The sequence below is a fragment of the Podarcis vaucheri genome, assembly GCF_965113315.1.
Source record: "Podarcis vaucheri genome assembly, chromosome: 10".
In the NCBI taxonomy this organism is placed as follows: domain Eukaryota; kingdom Metazoa; phylum Chordata; class Lepidosauria; order Squamata; family Lacertidae; genus Podarcis; species Podarcis vaucheri.
The window spans coordinates 57,678,836-57,697,792 of record NC_138748.1 but is presented as its reverse complement, the minus strand read 5'-3'; the positions used below and the strand labels follow the sequence as shown (position 1 = coordinate 57,697,792).

The 18,957-nt window shown below is 42.9% G+C and overlaps 1 protein-coding gene and 1 long non-coding RNA gene across 6 annotated transcripts; one reads left to right on the top strand and one right to left on the bottom strand.

Moving 5' to 3' along the window:
• Positions 1-117: 117 nt before the first annotated feature.
• On the bottom strand, positions 118-18,511 carry SLC25A18 (solute carrier family 25 member 18). Of its 5 annotated transcripts, none has more exons than XM_082240634.1 (12): positions 18,255-18,510; positions 17,251-17,413; positions 16,188-16,340; positions 13,649-13,778; positions 11,802-11,924; positions 10,989-11,044; positions 9,100-9,190; positions 7,394-7,512; positions 5,927-6,119; positions 4,479-4,633; positions 3,360-3,435; positions 118-2,434 (listed from the first exon to the last, which is right to left on the bottom strand). In XM_082240634.1, exons 4-12 carry the CDS (start codon positions 13,669-13,671, stop codon positions 2,293-2,295), a joined length of 978 nt encoding a protein of 325 aa, XP_082096760.1. In that variant the 5' UTR covers positions 13,672-13,778; positions 16,188-16,340; positions 17,251-17,413; positions 18,255-18,510; the 3' UTR covers positions 118-2,292. The 5 variants fall into 5 exon arrangements, with proteins under 5 accessions (XP_082096760.1, XP_082096758.1, XP_082096761.1 ...); XM_082240632.1 differs by having other exon boundaries at positions 13,649-13,775; XM_082240635.1 differs by lacking the exon at positions 11,802-11,924 and having other exon boundaries at positions 13,649-13,775; positions 18,255-18,511.
• Positions 12,286-13,228, top strand: LOC309542111. The gene is made up of 2 exons (XR_014224078.1): positions 12,286-12,601; positions 12,634-13,228. It is a non-coding gene; the product is annotated as an uncharacterized lncRNA (long non-coding RNA).
• Positions 18,512-18,957: the final 446 nt, after the last annotated feature.

Here is an 18,957-nt window from a genome sequence, read left to right as displayed (position 1 = left end):
AAAAAAGAACTGAGAATCAATGGTACCATTTATCAGAAGGGAGTTTTAGACTAAAATTTAGTTCACTATAAAGTTGGAAGCTTCAAGATTGGTATTGGGGAAATAAACTATGCAAACTGTAAGCAATCTGATTTATTAAGAGACAAGCTGCTTTTTAAGGTCAGAAGCAGCCATTTTACCACCCTGCCAAGATTAACATATAACATTTTTTAATACTATCCTTTAACAGAGTTCCCTGGGCAGGTTGCAAAAAGTTATGTGGTCATGTTGTAGAAGGTAAGGCAGAACAGGGGTGTCAGCAGGTAGTAGCATGAGAGTTGGTAATTACAACTGGCTTTTTTAGGGGTTCCAAGCATAACAAACCATAAATTCTACATTTTTTAAAAGCTATATCAGTCTAATGAAGCAAAACTACTTTATTTAAAGTTTTATTTCTCCATGCATTAAGGAACAGGTTTACAGTAAGATTCTTTTGTTTGAGGTTGGATGGGTACTACTTTTCTGCTAGTTTCTCCATGGAAAGGGGGTAGAAATTAGTCGTCTTTCTGGCCAATCAAAGCACCATTGCACACACCAACTAGGGTAATCCTTGGCCCCTTTTTGCTATTGCCACTTTTAGGATTTTCTGTGCAGTGGTGAAAGCTACACATTCTAACCAAAAAATGAAGTCTCATATTATCAAGAACTGAGTGGAAGAGAGACATGGTGGTTGCTGTTAACTATAGTCGTGCTAAAGAACATATCAGACCTACCTAATCCAGCACCCTGTTCACACAGTGGCCAACCAAATGCTTGTGGGGAAAATGCAAGCAGGACCTGAGCACAAAAGCAGTCTCCTCTCCTGTGGTTTCCAGCCATTGGTATTCAGAAATATAATGCCTCTGGACCTTGTGGTTATGAGTAAACAAGGGGGCGGAAAGCTTTTGTCAGCCCAAGAGTTGCATTCCTTTGGTAGTCACCTGAGAATCACATGGCAGAACTGGTTGAGGCTAGAGGCAACAGTAGGCAGAGCAATGGATGCAGTTCTCGCCTTTGCACAGCAGGCTATATCTCAGCCATCAAAAAGACATTTCCACATGCAATCCAGGCAAGTAGCATTATCAAAACTCAAAGACAATTTGCAGGCAGTAAGAGAACTCAAGGAGGGCACAGAACACGGCCAGTGAGAGGTGTGGTCTAGGAAAAGTCAAATGGGCCAGAGACACGAGGGCTGGAAACTTCATTTGCTTTCTGTCTTCCATTTAAAGTAGGTGAGGAAGATGGTTCCTGACCATTGATTTGCATTGCTGAGCAGTCACTAAGGTGCAGCATGCTTTAGGGTTAGGCAAACACAAATATTTCCTTTGTGTATGTATCTGTGTTGTCTAAACACAGCTCTGGGTTATGCACAAACAGCAAATGGGAAAGGTCGTACCTCCCCCACCCACCTCAAGCTGAACAGCAGTTGGCAGACTGTCATCAGATGCTGTAACTAACACTATCCCATTACAGATGCAGAAGTGGCTTAATAGAAACTTGCTGAGCTCAGATGGTCACATTAGAAACATAATACACAATTAAGAACAGCCATTAATTTATGTGTACAAATACATGCACTGGAAGAGAAGAGGGTGGCAATGATGAGACTGCTTCTAAAATGAAAGATCAGAAAGGGTTCTGTGGTGAAATGTATACAGCAGTGCAGGATCACCAAATAAAATGTACAGGAAAATATTTCCAGCATGAGATCAGGGCAGCAAGGGTGAAATTAACCTCCACTAAACTGCTATCCTTGATCCAACTTGGAAGCATTTAAGAAATGACATAAAAATATGAAGTCGTGATATTTATAAATGCACTTGTAATGGAGAAGAACAAGCATCAGGCAGCACAGACCCCATAGATCCCTAGTAAAATGTAAGCTTTGTAAGTAGATGGATCCAGATTCAATCTCTGGCTATACATCCTGGTCTGCAGTGGTGTGTGTGATAGATCAGCTTGAAAAGTGTTGGCCAACGTTTGGTGCAAGTAAGAAATAACACTTGCAACCCATTCCTTTTCATAGCACAACCTTTGGCATGTTAACTTTTAGGTCCCAGAAATCTGCCCAGTGCAGAGGATTGTTTTAGAAAATGAAGCAATGGCAAACCTGGAAGTGGTGTTTTTTAGGCCGTCTTCCTGGTTAGTGGTAGACTGGGTAGTTGTTCACAGCCATTCAAGTATTTACAGGGTGTTTCCATATCTTTTCAAGTAGCTAGTGTCACAGAACTCTTGTGATCTTATTTCATGATCCAGTGTGTTTTGGAATGGGTACTATTTGAAATATTCCATGACCTGTTCTCCAATGCCGATGAAATACATTCCTTGGGCTATGCCAAAGAGAGGAGCTATAACCAGTGCACGGCATCCTGCCCCTTTCATGAAGGCAGCGGGGCCCTCGTGAATCCAGACCTTCCTGGAGAGGAGAGAAACAGAGTGGGTTGGTAAAACAGCTCCTGAAGTTATTGTTACTATCAGTTAGAGGGTTTTTTTTCTATTTAGGGTTCTCTGAGTACAAGGCAAAGTGGCAGAGATGAGTCTCCTGATTACTTACATAGCTTCTTCTCAAGGCAGGAGAGCTGCCTTCCCAAATCAAGTAACAGCTGGGGAGGTGGAGGCAAAGGTGGCCAGGACCACAGCATGAGAGGAAAAAGAAACCAAGACTTCCATCCAGAAGTCATTGAACCCCAACCCACCTCACCTCCAACCAGCACAGCCAAAGGTCAGAGATCTTGTGAGTTGCAGTCTAGTAACATAAAGAATCAGAGAGTTCCTCATCTCTGACACCCCACTGCTTTTTAAAGTTAAAAGCACCCAAGAGTAAGCTGTGTTTAACTTAATATGTCAGCAACAGCCACGGCAAGAATTGGGAACCATCATATTTGTGTTCCACTGCCTCTTGTGGTCAGTTACTCAGAGCTGCTGCCTATGAATATTTATTTTCCTTTGCTGGCTGCTCATTTTCAATGTCTTATTTAAATGCTGTTGCAAGGGGGAAAGCTAGCTTATACTCAGAAATACTATGTTTTTCCAGTATACAATTGGAAATCATGCATCAGCTTGCTCAGTTACCAGCTTTTTCCTCCTAAGAAGAATGAATGAAGCAGAAACTGGAAAACCTTAAAGTGGTGTAGAATGCTGCTGTTAAGGGTGCCAGCAACACTACTCCATTCCATCCTCTCTGGGGTTCCTCAAAGCCTGCTGCCATCTTTCTCTTGTGAGTGGATGGTGCCATTTCAGAAGGACGTGACAACTTACATTGCAAAATGTACACTGCAGAACATTGTTAACATAGAGCAATGACCTGAGTACCAGTAAAACAAGAGTTCAGGTCTGCTTACCTGGCACAGTCAACAATCCCATTGTAGGTGTCCTCTCCCAGTCCTTTCTTGAGAGTTTGAATTCGGGTCTTTAGAACTAAAACAAGCAGGAACTGATATAAACCTTTGCAAAGTTGCATGCTTTACAGACTTCTTAGTGCAAAATTGGGATTTTTATTTATTTGTTCATTTCATTCCTGGCATGAATACATGCTCCTGGTACTAGTCAGAAATGCAGTGTTGTTATTCCACATCAGTTTTTCATCGATCATCATTCATCACCATAATAGTAAACACATGGTGCCTCACTAAAGCACTTCACGTATATAAGTTCTGTTGTCCTCACAACAGTGTTGCAGTATGAAAACATGGACTTGCCAAAGGGATGTACTATTTATTTTAAAATTTCTACATTTAAGCTTTCCTAGGCTACTCGGTGCTGTGACTTGAGGATTTCTAGCATATAAGCTTATAATTAATTTTTCAGTGTTTATGTTTGTATTTTCAAGGCAATATTATCTTAAATAGATATATCAAAATAAATCTGTCCTTTCTCCAATGAGTTCATGGTTCTCCACTAGCAGTTGGTTAGATGAAGGGGTTGTGCCTTGTCCCAGTATCACCACTGAGCTTTTTATCCAAGCAGCAACTGAAACCCAGGTTCAACACTCGTATCGGATGTAGTCTGTTCACTGCATTAATATTGTTTCTCTAGTAAGGTTCACTTAATCATTATGCTGCCCCAGCTAATCTGTTGGTCGGCGCTGTTCCAGACAAGGCTCACTCATCACTGATTATAAGAAATAGCTCCCTCTATTTTCCTGGAATAAATAGTCTGCCTGATACAGTAAGTACTCTTAGTTGCTAACAGCCCATTCATGTGGTTGGGAAAGAAAAAGCTTCTATATACTCATGTGTGAAGTGCAGATTATTTTGCAGAGCATGTAAAACATTATGGACAATGCAATTTAGAAAGCAGCCTTATAAGGAGCTTAATTAATCTTGGGTCTGCGTTGGCAAGGTCTTAATAGTTCACTTGAAGCACTACTGCGGCCTCTTGGGAGGGAATAAAATTCATAAGCACACACACACGTAAGCAAAAGTCACTGCCTTTTGATAGTCGCACCATCTAATACCTACCATCCAATGGGGTCACGGCCACTGCAGCCACAGATCCTGCAATACAGCCAGAGATGAATGAATGGAAGAAAGAGGCTTTTTCATCAAGATCTGCCTGCCCCAGCTTGTTGATGTTGGCAAAAAGTGGGAAATATATAATAGAAAAGGGCACATCCCTGTTGAGAGTAGAAGTGAGACATTTTAGGTAATCAATACAATCAGCTAATCTCTTGTTGAAGCTGTTTTTCTCAACCAATTTTCACCTTCCCCTTTCACAGCTCAACTGTTCCTCCCATTTGGACTGCCATACTTTCTACCCTTGCAGTTGTTACAGGCTTTTATGTTTTCACACAAGTATACTTTCCCCACAGTTGCAATGTATCATGGAATTTTTAAACTTTAGGTTTGTGCTTACATTTAGCTTTGATCCCAGCACTACCCTGAACAAACCCACCCTTGTGCAACTGAGAGCAAAGTCCCTATGTCCGGAGAACAGTCTGAAGATGTGACACATTCCAGCAGCTAAAACTATTCTATTTATTATCCCTACTTTTATAAAAAATATATATATATCAAGGCAGCTTACAACATAAAATACAGTATCATTTATCTCTAAATATCAGTAAAAACATACGGTAATTAAAAGCATCGATGAAACATTAGTTGATACTGTTCGGTTAATATGAGAAAATCATATTGTGAATGCCTGTCCATAAGGTATTTTGAGCACAAGTTGATGAGGACTTTGTGAATTAACACAAGATGTTGAACCTGGCCCACCAGCAAATTGGCAACCAGTGTCTCTCAGCAGTGGAGTAACATGTTGTTAGTAATCTGCCTCTGTGAGCAGTCTGGCTGCTGCATTCTGCACTAGATGAAGCTTCCAAAGCGGAAGCATCCTGACCTTTTATAAGCTGCTTGAGTGGGAGACCACCTGTGAATATGAAGTACTTTGAGGTCTTTGGTTAGTATATGGGTTAGCAACCTTTAGTTTCTTATACCCCACAATGAGGAAAAGAGGGCTGTAGACTCAATACAGATCATAGCAATTGCTTTGGATCCAGATTTCCATGCACAATATGAAGCTCCCACTAATTCTCTCCCACCCCTGGTTAGCTTTAAATGCTCAGGCAGCCATGTAAACAACCAATAGGGACTTACGTGTGGAGCTCATGAGTATGGAGCTCAGGAGTATGGAGTTCCTGGATCCAAGTGATGGTTTAAAAGCAAAAGACCCTCCTTTAGAATGGGAAATCAATCCTTCTAGGGCATTTATAGAAATTGAAGCATTCTTCTCTGCCTCTCCAGGTGCAGACCAACACTGAGAAGATATCTCCTTGTTCTGGGACCAGCACATCTCAGCCTGCCTTAGGTAGCCTGAATGCTAAATTTCCTTTCTCAAGACCTCTAGACTAAAGCAGCTTGCCATCCTACAATGAACAGGAAGGAACAGTTCACTCTCTTCTAACCTGAGCAAGGTGGCTCCCAGCCCTTTATACAGGCCTGCAACTCCCTGGGTGCACAGGAGATCTCTGGCAATCATGAAAGCAGAGGGGCGTTTAGAGGCTGCTGTGGACCCGGCTGTGTAAGGCTGTCCTGGTGGTGAATGGGAGGTGGCAGCAGCTGGTCCATCCTGTCCCAAGACCTTCTGCTGATGAGCAGCTAAAAGAAAACAAGCAATAAAACTCCTAACTTTCCATTGTCACTCCATGGGTTCCTTGCATTGCAGTCTCAGGAACATCATATCACACCATCTCCAGCAACAACTACCCCAATCCCAATATATTCTGGTACTACTACAGTGGGGGAGGACACCTCCAGTTTGGGGGCAATCTTGGCCCACTATGAGGTTCAAGTTGGTCCGTGAAGCCATTTTCCACAAACCATGGCTACTTGTCCATTAGCTGACATAACTGGCCAATGTCAGCAGATGAGTGGGATTCATTTCTGCCGGGGAATGCAGGGAATGTGCTGGTGAAACAGACCCTTGCAGCTAGCAGGATTGAACCCTTTGATCACCAGCTGGTGAGTGGAGGGTTCAATCCTGGTCAGTCTGGCTGTGCATGTCTGTTCCCCTAGTAGGAACAGGTGTTTGCAGCAAGAGTGTGGTGTGGAGCTGTTTGAAAGCTCTTTTGCAAACAGTTCCACAATGCTCTTTAAATGTATGAAAACCATAGGTTTAAAGAGCCGTGCAGAGCTATCTGCAAAAGGGCATTTAAACTGCCCCACTCTGCACTTTGAAGTGCCAACAATTAGCGTTTCAAGCATAGCAGCAACAGGAGATAAGGGGAGATTAGGACCTAGCTCACTGGACAGAAAAGGTTCTCCACACCTATACTCTAAGTAACTCAGATATTAATTTACTTATTTGCCCAGTAAAAGCACATTTTGGCAAGTAACCACTATTAAAGGTAAAGGTAAAGGTACCCCTGCCCGAACGGGCCAGTCTTGACAGACTCTGGGGTTTGTGCGCCCATCTCACTCAAGAGGCCGGGGGCCAGCGCTGTCCGGAGACACTTCCGGGTCATGTGGCCAGCGTGACAAAGCTGCATCTGGCGAGCTTGCGCAGCACACGGAACGCCGTTTACCTTCCCGCTGGTAAGCGGTACCTATTTATCTACTTGCACTTTGACGTGCTTTCGAACTGCTAGGTTGGCAGGCGCTGGGACCGAGCAGCGGGAGCGCACCCCGCCGCGGGGATTCGAACCACCGACCTGACGATCGGCAAGTCCTAGGCACTGAGGCTTTTACCCACAGCGCCACCCGCGTCCCGTAGTAACCACTATTAGGCAACAGCAAAATATGAACAGAAGTATAACAGAGACAAATAATGGGAATTAGGGGATGTGCCTGAGAAATAGAGTTCATTTAATTCAAGACTTTGCTTTCACCATCATTCAACCCCCCCAAAAAAGGGGGGTGGAATGGGAACTTACCTAGCCGCCCAGCATCCTGGAGCTGGATTTTCAACATTTCCATTGGAGATGTGACCACTACCTGGCAAGTCCCAGCTCCACAGCCAGCAAGCATCTCTCTCACCAATGACAATTCTTTTCTGTCAAAAGAAGCATATATGCAAAATAAATGCTCTTCCACAACTATAGGCTTGCCAAACTATCATGAGAGTGGCATGGTCTGGGCTATTTCTGTGCCTTCCATAGAGTGAAGTTTTTCACAGCCTGGAGATCAACAGGGATCCACACTTCCACTCCCATGGTTAGCCCCAGCTTTCCTGTCTAGCTTGGAGATGGAGAGAGGAAAAAAGACTCAGCTGTGCAATATGCTTTGCTGCCGAGGACAAAAAGGGGAAAGATACCCATTTATTCTCCAGCTCCTGTCAAGAGATAAAGGTTGAGCTGGTCCTTTTGATGGTGGGTGGCTTGGTTTCCTGCCATCAGAATGGTGAGCCCTTGGGTGGAATTTAGTGTTGCACTGTGATAATCATTCCAACGGCACAAGCATTTTTGCTTGCCAGACAGAACAATCTTCTCCCACACTGTTCTGAAGGTTTTCCCAATCCTCCAGAGCAGATTTGGGTGACGCTTGAGTGGGTGAACTCCCATTGTGCTAGCAGAACTCTTTACAATAGTTTCTACTAGCACACCAGGTTAGTTGAATCCAGCCCCTAAAGTTTCACTGCAGGCCATTTTACAGAGGAACTCAGAGCACCTTGGGTGATTCATACTAAGACAAGCCTCTGCTCCCCTCCCACAAGTCAGGGACAAAGGTTGCATTCTTATATATGTTCAGATGGGAGTAAACCCTGTTGAACACAGTGAAGCTCTCCTCTGTGTAAACATGCATAGGGTTGCACTGGAGAGGAATGGCAAGGACCTAGTGGTCAAAAGTTTTGGCCTGGCTACCAAGGCTAGATGAAATTAGTGGACCTGTGGAGATGAGCATTGTGTGCCAAAAGAAGTCACTGTCAAAGGTGCAAGAGCAGAAGCTCTATGAGACACGTACACAAAATTATAACATCTTCCTCAAAGATCTTAGGATCCATGTGTAAATGTCTCCTTCCATCTCTACAGGTACATAAGCCTCTTGGCTCACCTGAGATATGAGCTGCCTATAGTTTGTAGCCTGCAAGTACAGACTACACCAAAGAACACTGGCAGGAGTCAGGTAGCGGCTCTCCACTTTGAACAGTGAAAGTGGCAATTTTAGCTCAAGCCTGTTGTGCCTCTGTTAGTGGGAATTTCAGGAGTGAACACTGTCAGAGGAACACCGAGGGAGGACTACAGATTCATCACACACACACCTGCCTCTACACTGCCACTGTGACCTAAAGCAAGGACATTGGTCGGAGGCTTACAAACTGACTGTGGTGTGATATACTAGAGGGTGGGGGGAATGGGGCCACTATCAGGATTTGATGATGTTAGGCTGACTGTTACTATTCTCATACTATTTATTTTCACATGCTGCTCTGATGGTGCTTAGCTTTAAAAAAAAATCTATAATTTATTCATGATGAGATTTTGGTGTTTCATTGTATTCTTTAAACTGCTTTATAGGAGGACTTTTTGGTTTTGAACAGCATCCCACAAATGGCAAAATGACAATAAAAAAGATAGATGAATAGATCAATAAATAATAAAAACAAAGAAACTGGAATTATTGAATGCTTTTTACCCCATACCCATCTTGGGAGAGTAACTGTCGGAAGAAATCATTGGCTGCCAACTTGATTGCTTTTTCAGGAGTGACAAGAGTCAGGTTTACAGCAGCCCCTGTGAGAAGATGGAAGAGGCAATAAGGCACTCAGTTTTATGGTACATTAATACATTAATCCTCTGGTAATATGTACTAAACACACTCCTGGAAGTTTCTGGAAGGTAGCAAATTAAAATATTAATGATATCCCAATTAAAATGATATTAAACTGGATGAAACACTAGCACTAGAAATATTTCCCCAATTTAACATGGAGTACCAAATGTCAGAAAAAATTGCTTATAAAGTCTTGCCGTTTCCAGAAGACACTCCTTGCTCTCTCGACGGTGCATGAAGAATGAACTCAAGAGGGCACTGTTGGTCAATTTTAAAGATTGTGATGGGACAACAGGGAAACAGCTAGTTAAACAAAAGTAACTGTGAAATACGAATTAATTTGTTACAGGATGCTCAGACAGAGATTTTAGTGCCCTAATAGCATCCTGTGAGGCATAGCAGGAAATCTGGGTATCTCAAAAAAGCACCCCCAAACTCTCCAAAAGTTCCTTTTTGATCTGTCACTGGCCACCTGAAATTGTTCAGTCCAGGAAGGACTGTACCACCACAGGCGCCGGGTTGCCCCCAAGATTGGAGGGGCTGGTGCACATGTGACATCATACACATGCCACACATCACGTGACCTCATACACATCTTCCAATGCCGTGCAGACTGGACCAGCGCAGCCTAGCGGAAGGCTGGACTGGTCCCCACAGTGTTGGGAGGTGCTGTGGGGACCAGCATGGCCTGGTGCAAGGCCTAGCAGAAGCCTGTACCGGCCTGTGTGGTGTTGGGAGACACTGAGGGGACTGCCCTGGTCTGCACAGCATCTCTCAATACTGTGGGGACTGGTGCGGCCCAGCAGAAGGCTATCCATTTTTACACACACACACAAAGAGATTTGCAGTTCCTTGAAGTACAAAAAATATGCATTATGAAAATCCTCCCACGTTTTATTAAAATATGCTCTTTCTTTTATTGGGTCTTATAAACAAGAATACATACAAGTATACCAAGATTTCTCATGTCATTTGTCTATCACAAAAATAGCATAATAAACGTGGAAAAATATCTACAACATATGTTTCATTATTAGTGGACAATGTACAGGTTCTTGGTTCATTAATTGGTTTAAACTAGAAAGAAAGAGAGAGAGGGGGGAGAAGAGGGGGAGCGGGGAATGGTGAGTGGGTTGCGGTCGGGTGGTTATGCTTCTATTTTTCTACTGGGGGGGGCGTTGTGTCAGCATTACTTGTATGGGTTCTCTTCCTATTCACTTGTCATATTTCCTTGGTGGTGAGAGAGGTTGAGGGTGGCTCAGGCCCTAAGCCTTAGGGTGTGGTTGGGTCTTCTTTGGTTGGTTGTAATAAGAGTTGTTTTTGTGTGTGAATGGGGTGTGAGTGTGTATTTTTCAATCAGGTTAGCCAGATTGATTCATATGCTGTTGGCAGATTCTTGTTGTCTCGTTGGTCTGTATATATGATATAGGGGAACCAAACCAGGGTGAAGGTGTCTTCCTCTATATGTCCCCATGTCAGTTTCAGTTTATTGGTTAGTTTATCTAATAAGGCTGTTTCCCATACTATTTGATACCATTGGTCCATGCTTACTCCTGACAGGTCTCTCCAGTGTCTGGCTATGTTGTTAAATATGCTCTTTTGATACCAATATTTAAAATTTCATTTCAAACATCCCCCCCAATTATCTCTATTGTTCAACAGAGATAATTTAAACAACAGCAAAAGCATTTTGCCCATTGCGCTTTGCTATTGCGGTTCAGACAAAAAGGATGACCTTTCCATTTTCATAAGCATTACCTCGATACATGCCAAAGAACCCCTCTGATTTAATTGTCTTCACCAAACAATCCCTCCTAGAATAAGAGAGGAATAGAGAGAAACAAGAGTTAGCAACATGTATTTCAAGATTGCGACTGACTTTTGTGTCTCTGACCAGTTCCCCCAACTGTCTGATGTTCAGTAGGTGCTTACTTGGGGCACAGCGTTCTCAGCTATAGCACCAAAACTATGGAACTCCTTTCCCAAATACATTTGCTCTCCCCAATCTCTGCTGGTCTTTGGGCAACAAGAAAAGGTAGCGGTGTTTTTCAGGACACTTTCTGAATTTAATTTGTGGTTGATATATCCCTGCTGCTTGGCTGCTTGTGACTACTGCATTTTATATTTGCAACAATTTTTAGCTACTTTTCAGAATGTAAATTAAAAAAACCCAGAATACATATGTATGAGTGAGTTCCAGCACCTCTTTTTCTAGAAAAATAGTATTTGTCATATCCATCCATTGCAATGGGTCTACTCTGAGAATTAGGGGTATGGGTAGAAGAATGAGTAGAAAAGAGAGAACTTGGAAGGAGTTCAACCATCCCCAACTTCTTTGTTTGTTAGACTTATATCCCACCTTTTTCTTCCAAGAACTCAAGGTGGCGTACATGATTAACTCCCTTCTCATTTAATCCCCACAATAACCCTGTGAGGCAGATTAGACTGAGAGGCAGCGAGGTTTGAAAGATACATAATTCAAACCAGATTGGACTCTAATATCCAGCTTAGAGCCTAATACCCCATGCCACACCACACATATCACACTAAACAAAGCCTTACAATACATACATTCCGGTGTAGATGGCTTGTCCTTGCTGGTTCTGGAGACGGGTTTTGGCCAAATCAATGGGGAAAACACAAGTCACCCCCACAAGACCTGCTATACCTCCGTTGATTAACTTAGCTGGAAGGCTGTAAAGTATAAGATAAGTTACAATGATATTCCTTGGTACAGGGATTCTAGCAGATTATTATTATTATTATTATTATTATTATTATTAGTCACCTCCACACTTATACCCACCCTGTTCTCCAAGGAGCACAAGGCAGCAGACATACATGCATGCCCTGATAGCTTTCCACCACAGCTATGCAGCCCTTGGTCCAAAAAGTTTCCCCACCCCTGCTTTAAAGCAATTCCATGAGCTGTGATAGGAGCCTCCATGACCTTCACCTTTGTTATCTTCTCTTGTGCTCATCCTGGCACTCACATTCAGTTGCAATGCACATAGGGGCTTTTTTTAAAAGAACTTTGCTGGATCTGGTTCATCTGAGTTGATGTGTGAAGGAAGCCAACAAACAAGGCATGAAGACAACAGTCTATCCATGCAGCTTCACACACACACACACACACACACACACACTCTAGTCACTAGTTTTTAGAAGCAAACTTCTTTTGAACACGAAGGCTCCATTTAGCTACAAGCCATTCATAGACATAGCATTAATTTTTCTAAGCCTCTTTGAAAGCCCTAAACTAACACATATCACTGCATCTTATGGCAGCAGATTCTGTAAGCAAATTATGTCTTATGCCTTTCACTAGGTCACTTTAAGTACAGTAGTACCTCGGGTTACAGACGCTTCAGGTTACATACGCTTCAGGTTACATACGCTTCAGGTTACAGACTCCGCTAACCCAGAAACAGTACCTCGGGTTAAGAACTTTGCTTTAGGATGAGAACAGAAATTGTGCAGCGGCAGCGGGAGGCCTCATTAGCTAAAGTGGTGCACCAGGTTAAGAACAGTTTCAGGTTAAGAACAGACCTCCAGAACGAATTAAGTTCTTAACCCGAGGTACCACTGTACTAGTAATGTGGACTAGTAGAGTCACTGTTTCTGCACCATGATTTCTGTTCATGCCCATAATCACAAGGAAACATTTTTGTCAGGACCAGAAGCATCAGGGCATCAAAATCATGCATAACATAGAGAAAGTTTTCTTTTTTTCTCTCCCCCCCCCCTTATCTCATAATACACTAGAACCCATGATCATCCAATGAAGCTGAATGGTAGAATATTCAGGGAAGACAAGAGGAAGGGCTTCCTCACACAGCAGCATAATTAAACTCTGGAATTCACTACCACAATATAAGGTGATGGCCACCAACTCAGACACCTTTAGAGAAGGATTAGACAACTGCAGGGAGGACAAGGTCTCCTATGGCTACTATTCACAATGACTGTATACAGCCTCCAGGATCTACCAGTCATGGGGAAACAACAGCAGGGGAGGGCTATTGTCCTGATGTCCTGCCTATGGGCTTCCCATTGGCATCTAGCTGGCTAGTGTAAGCTAGATTGGTCTTTGGTCTGATTCAGCAGGCTTCTTCTTACGTTCCTAGTTGACACTGAAAGCACCAGGCTCACAGGGTAGATGACATCCACAAGCAGCAAGCTTAGAGATGGCTCTGGGCTATTTTACAACTTGAACAACACTGAGCCAGGTTATTCAGCCTTTCAGGCAGAATTAAAACTAGCAAAAAATGTCTGAAAAATAGAGGACATTAACTACCCTCTGCTCCATCCTGTTGCCTGTCCACCAGTTCCCACAGAAAAGTTAAGCATCATTTATATCACTGGAGCATAGAATTCCCCACTTTCAAAAGGCAAGGAGCAAAAAGGGCAGGGCTGACCTAATCTTCTTCTTGTCCCTCATTGTTCCTTGGGGATGTTGTTTCTTGGTGAAAGCAGCAGCTGCTTGTGCTGCTGACACAGGAAAATTCTTTCAAATATGGAGGCGCATTCCTCTTTGTCTTTGTTCTGCTGGGGAAGAGAACACCATTAGTGCTTCTTAACATGCTGCTTGCCAGGGGTATATTACAGGTAACAAATGACAGTGTCAGTTCTAAAACATAGAGGCAATTTATCACTTAATCAGCTCCTGGAGAATAGTGAAGTCAGATGAATAGCTTCCCAGAGGCCACCAAACACAAAAACAGGGGTTTTTGTCTCAAATGCAACCCAACCTGGGCACTTTTAAGCCACTATTTTGTAAAAGAAGTGCCAAGGAAACGCCTACCATTCTGGACCCAGAGAGGCCAAAGAATCTTCAGCGGAGGAGAGAAGGGGATGTAGGCACATGCCTCACCAAGGGGGATGAGACAAGGGTTAGAGAACATTAACCAGACATTGCCCCCTGAAGTCTATAATACTGATCACAGAATTTGGTGTGGAAATGATGACTAAAATCACTAGGAGATGCATAGAACTGTGACATAATTCTATTAATCTCTGAAGTGGGAAATTAGTGGGTACTGAAGGTACCAAAAAGTGAGGTTCTGGAGTTCCATGAAAGATTGCCCAGAAGTGTGCTGTGAGTGGGGAGTTGGCTTGGATGGACAAATAGGAACTACTGCAGATTATTTGTTAAGTATTTCATTCTTTGAGATCAGCAATAAAGAGATCAATGTTGCATCTCTGCGAAATTTAGAAGACTAGCTGCTGAATCTGGGTCTTTTTCTGGCAGTGAGATGAGAGTAAGATAATCTTGTTAGTTTTACTTCACCTGAAGGCGGCAGCAAAAGACTTCTGAAATCCTGGAGGATCACAACAACGGGGAAGCATGAAAGGCATGGCATGTTCAAACAATTTCCATGCTTTTGAAGGGGCTGGGAGTGTCTTGCTGTTGCCTTAGCGGCCATCATTCAACAAAAGACTGTGTGTATTCATGGTCATCATTATGCTGTTTGTGTGTTATATAACTTACTTGCCCAGCCATGCCAAAAGAAGTCAAGCAACAATTTTGCAAAGCCAATGAGTCACACATAAACAATTAGTCAAATATAACCAGCTAGAATTATTTAATAATATTGTTGCTACAAAATACCTTTCTGGTTCGGTTTATTACCAAAATACTACTAGTGACTTTGCAGTTAGTCATCATTCACATGCATGCACTAAATTTATTTTCTCACATTTATATCCCATACTGTATTTCTTCCAAGGTGGTGCACATTTGGTTTTCAGGCTGACACCCATCCACTTACTTACTCTCAGCAAGGTAGTGACCTCATGTGCTGTCAGACCTAACCCTGGGGCATATTTGCATGAGTTATACCACAAGTGCCAAAAGCAGAATCTGAAATGTGGTAGCAGTTTGCACAGATAGTGTCATTCTGGCTACTTAAGTCCAAAGCAATCTATTCCAGCATTCCACTCTAGAACAGGGGCTAACAACTCTCATATAAGCTAGCTAGGGTAAAGGTAAAGGTAAAGGGACCCCTGACCATTAGGTCCAGTCACAGATGACTCTGGGGTTGCAGCACTCATCTCGCTTTATTGGCCGAGGGAGCCAGAGTACAGCTTCCAGCTTATGGCCAGCAGGACTAAGCCGCTTCTGGCGAACCAGAGCAGCACATGGAAACGCTGTTTACCTTCCCACTGGAGCGGTACCTATTTATCTACTTGCACTTCATGCTTTCGAACTGCTAGGTTGGCAGGAGCAGGGTAGAATATCATTTTAAAAAGAAAAGAAAAAGAAGAAACATATAGACCTTCCCTTCTTGCTGCTCTGATGTGCATTTAATGAAAGGAACAGTTGTACCCACAGGAACAATGGAAGGTGTGGCATAGGATAATCTTAGAATCATAGAATTGTAAAGTTGGAAGCGACCCTAAGCATCATCTAGTATCCAATCCCCTGCAATGCAGGAATATGTAGCTGTCCCGTTTGAACCTGCAACCTTGGTGTTATCAGCACTGTGCTCTAACCAACTGAGCTATCAGGAAGCTCACAAGCAACATTACACATTTGAACCCTTGTCTCTAAATTACTGTGTGTGAGGCATGTAGGTCCCTGACAGTATAAGAACATCTTTGTAAGAAATAGCTAAACAGAACAAAATAATTTCTGTCTTTCATTTATAACTATTAGGAATCTGAGTTCCTCCTCAGAGTTAGGACTTCATAAAGAAAAGCATGCATTGTAGACTGTTTCTGAAATATGAATCCAGTTACAGATAGGTAGCCGTGTTGGTCTGCCATAGTCAAAATAAAAAAGATCTGAAGAAGTGTGCATGCACACGAAAGCTCATACCAAGAACTAACTTAGTTGGTCTTTAAGGTGCTACTGGAAGGAACTTTTTTATTCTGAAATATGAAGTTTTAGAATATATCCCTGTGAGTGAAACACATGCAAATTCAGAAGTCAGGAAAGATGGGAAGCTAGCTTACCTTCCTTATTTGCAAGCAGCCGGTTCCCTCCCTCCCTTCCTTCTCTCTTTCAGTTTTTAGTCTCTGACTCACATCTGGATTCCTCCAACAAGCAAAGCCTATCCAATGTTTAAGGGGTGGTTCACAAATTCCCAGTGATTTTGTGTAAATACACTGTAAGTGGGAAAGGAAAAAACACACATCTCTGTACTCATCAAGCCTCTCCTTTTTGGGCCTGGCAAAAGAAGTGCCCCAAGCTCCACCCAGGAGAACAAGCACACCTTAAAAATGTGCTTTTAACCTTACAACCGGTTTTTAGACAAACACTGTTTGCATTTCAGCCTGCTTAGGCAAGTGCTGTTTCCACAAGTGCCAGCTGTAATTTCACTGGTTGTTAATAGCAACACTTTCTTTGTTATTAACTGGGGAAGTGAGGGAAGTTTTTAATATTTAACGCTGTACTGTTTTTAACACTTGATTGGGAGCCGCCCAGAGTGGCTGGGGAAACTCAGCCAGATGAGCGGGGTATAAATAATAATAATAATATTATTATTATTATTATTATTATTATTATTATTATTATTATTGCAATGCAGTGTTGCTGTTGACCCCTGACATCAGTCAATTAAAGTGTAACCTCAACTATGAACTCTCTACATGGCCATAGGACAAGACAGTGTTTCCCAAAGCTCTGTTCTCTATTTTCATTGTAAGAATGACAACCCTGTGTCCTACGCTTCAGGAGGATTACTAAAACAACATACAAAAAGTTAACATTTAATTCCTGCCAGGGACAGCATCGCCCGCTGCTGTGGTGGCAGCGATGGCTGCAGCGCACTCCTTGGAGGCCGGATCAGCTGCCTCCCTGGCAGCCCGCCATGCCACCTCCACAATGGCCTCTTGAAAAAGAGGCACTGCTGGTCTCCTCACACCCCTAGGGAAGAAATGTCAGTAGCTGCCCTCTGGGGTCTACTGGGCTCTGCACCCCACCCCACCCCATGGTGTCTGATTCCTACTTAAACCATCAGGCAAGGTTAATTTGATTCCCACCCACCCCTTGTTCTCAGTGTAGATCCTCACTCACCCCTTCTTCCCCAACCAAGAGTGGTGGTGCCATTTTGTGGTTCGCCTCAGGTGCCAAAATGTCTTCAGCCGGCCCAGATTCCTGCAGCAAGTTTTTCTTTGTGTGAAATAGCTAGGCCAAACTGCATTAAGCTTCAGGGATCCCGCTTATCCAAGGGTGTATTCTTAACAACCAAAAAATATACACAAGTTCTATAAGGATAACCATGTTTGTTTTTGCAGACTAAATACTAGCAAATCTACTGTCACGAAAGCTCGTGTGGTAAAACATTCAGTCACAGGATTCTTTGTGGTTTAGATGTCCTATTAATATTTAAGGGCATATATAAGATATTTTAACTATTTCCTTCCTGCTTTTATGTAGATTCAGGGCCAAACTAGGCCAGAAATTAAAATACTTCGAATCAGTATCTACATTGGGAGGAAATTCCCTATTGCTGCCAGTAGGGGATTTCCTACAAACCCAGATACTGGTTAAATCCCCCTCCACACCTGTTGTGTAGAAATTTTGTTTTCGTTTCTTCCCCTATGTAATTTTTTTGCAATATGTGAGTCTCTAGTGTCGAATGTCAACATGCCACGTTGGGTTTTAAGTGGAAAATAATAATTAAAGCAAGCATCATGTCTCTTAAAATCCAGGACATTTCAGTCAAATTCCTAGGCAAACACGGGAGATTTGCTCCCTTTTCTTTCGCTGACACCCCACCACCCCACTCCCACTTCTGAAACACACTTTTCAGACACGTTTCACTTCAGTTCATTCCTTCAGGAAACTCTAGGACATCAATCCTGATGTTACCACAGGGAAATGTGTTTCTTGTGCAGTTTATGTCTCTGAGACATTTGCTCGAGGGCCATTGGTGTGTAGAGAAACAAGATATGCATTAATTTCCTCAATAATTTTACCTTGGGCAAAATGGACACTAATATGTTGCCTTCTGCTGTTCTAAGTTTTGTTCTTACTTCTGCACTGGTAGAGAAACAAAAAAAGAAAGCAATACCTACCTCAGCAAGCTGGTGCTTTATGTTCAGCCATGTCCCAGTACATTCTGTTAGACATCAGCCTTGCAAGACTCCAGATTATTTCTGGAATCCATTAATGTCTGTTATTGCCAAACTTCTTAGATATCAGCAAACTAGGGGCCCTTCAGGCATAAATGACCTTTAGGCAACATCATCTGTTTCCTGCCTCAGTAGTAACTGTGGCAACTGAGATATGTAGAGGACAGGCAGCGGCCATGGCTATGAGGCTCTCCAGCAGTCTGTAGACTGGAGGTAGGGGTGGGGCCTGTTGCAGATCCCTCCCTTTACCAAATGGTCAAACAGGAATGTTCCACTCATGTCTATCTGCAGAGTGCTCTGACCCCAGTGCCACCCCTTGCTTTCAATATTGGGCCTGAGATTGCAGGGTCAAAGAGGCTGTAATTGTGGAACAGCCTAGCTTGTACGTTACATTCTTTACCATGTAATTGTAGAGTTGGAAGGTACACTAGGGGTCAACTAGTCCAAGCTCTGGTAATGCAGCAGTATGTTATGATTAGGTTGGTAGGAAGAGTGTGTGTGAAACCAAGACTCTTCTCTGCTGTCACTGAATTACTTTTTATTATATATGGGTATTATGTGACTAGGCCTTGAGCAATGCAGGTGCAGCTCAGCTAAGTTCTCTTAATGTGATCCTGCAAGGGATTGAGTGTGAAGTTTGAAACAC

Coding starts and splice junctions, on each gene's coding strand:
- SLC25A18 (XM_082240634.1), bottom strand. CDS start 13,671: ATGAGGGACAAGAAGAAGATTAG. Junction 9,191..10,988: donor GTTCTTTGGCATGTATCGAG/GTAATGCTTATG, acceptor ATCTTCTCACAG/GGGCTGCTGTAAACCTGACT. Junction 2,435..3,359: donor GGGATTGTTGACTGTGCCAG/GTAAGCAGACCT, acceptor TCTCCTCTCCAG/GAAGGTCTGGATTCACGAGG.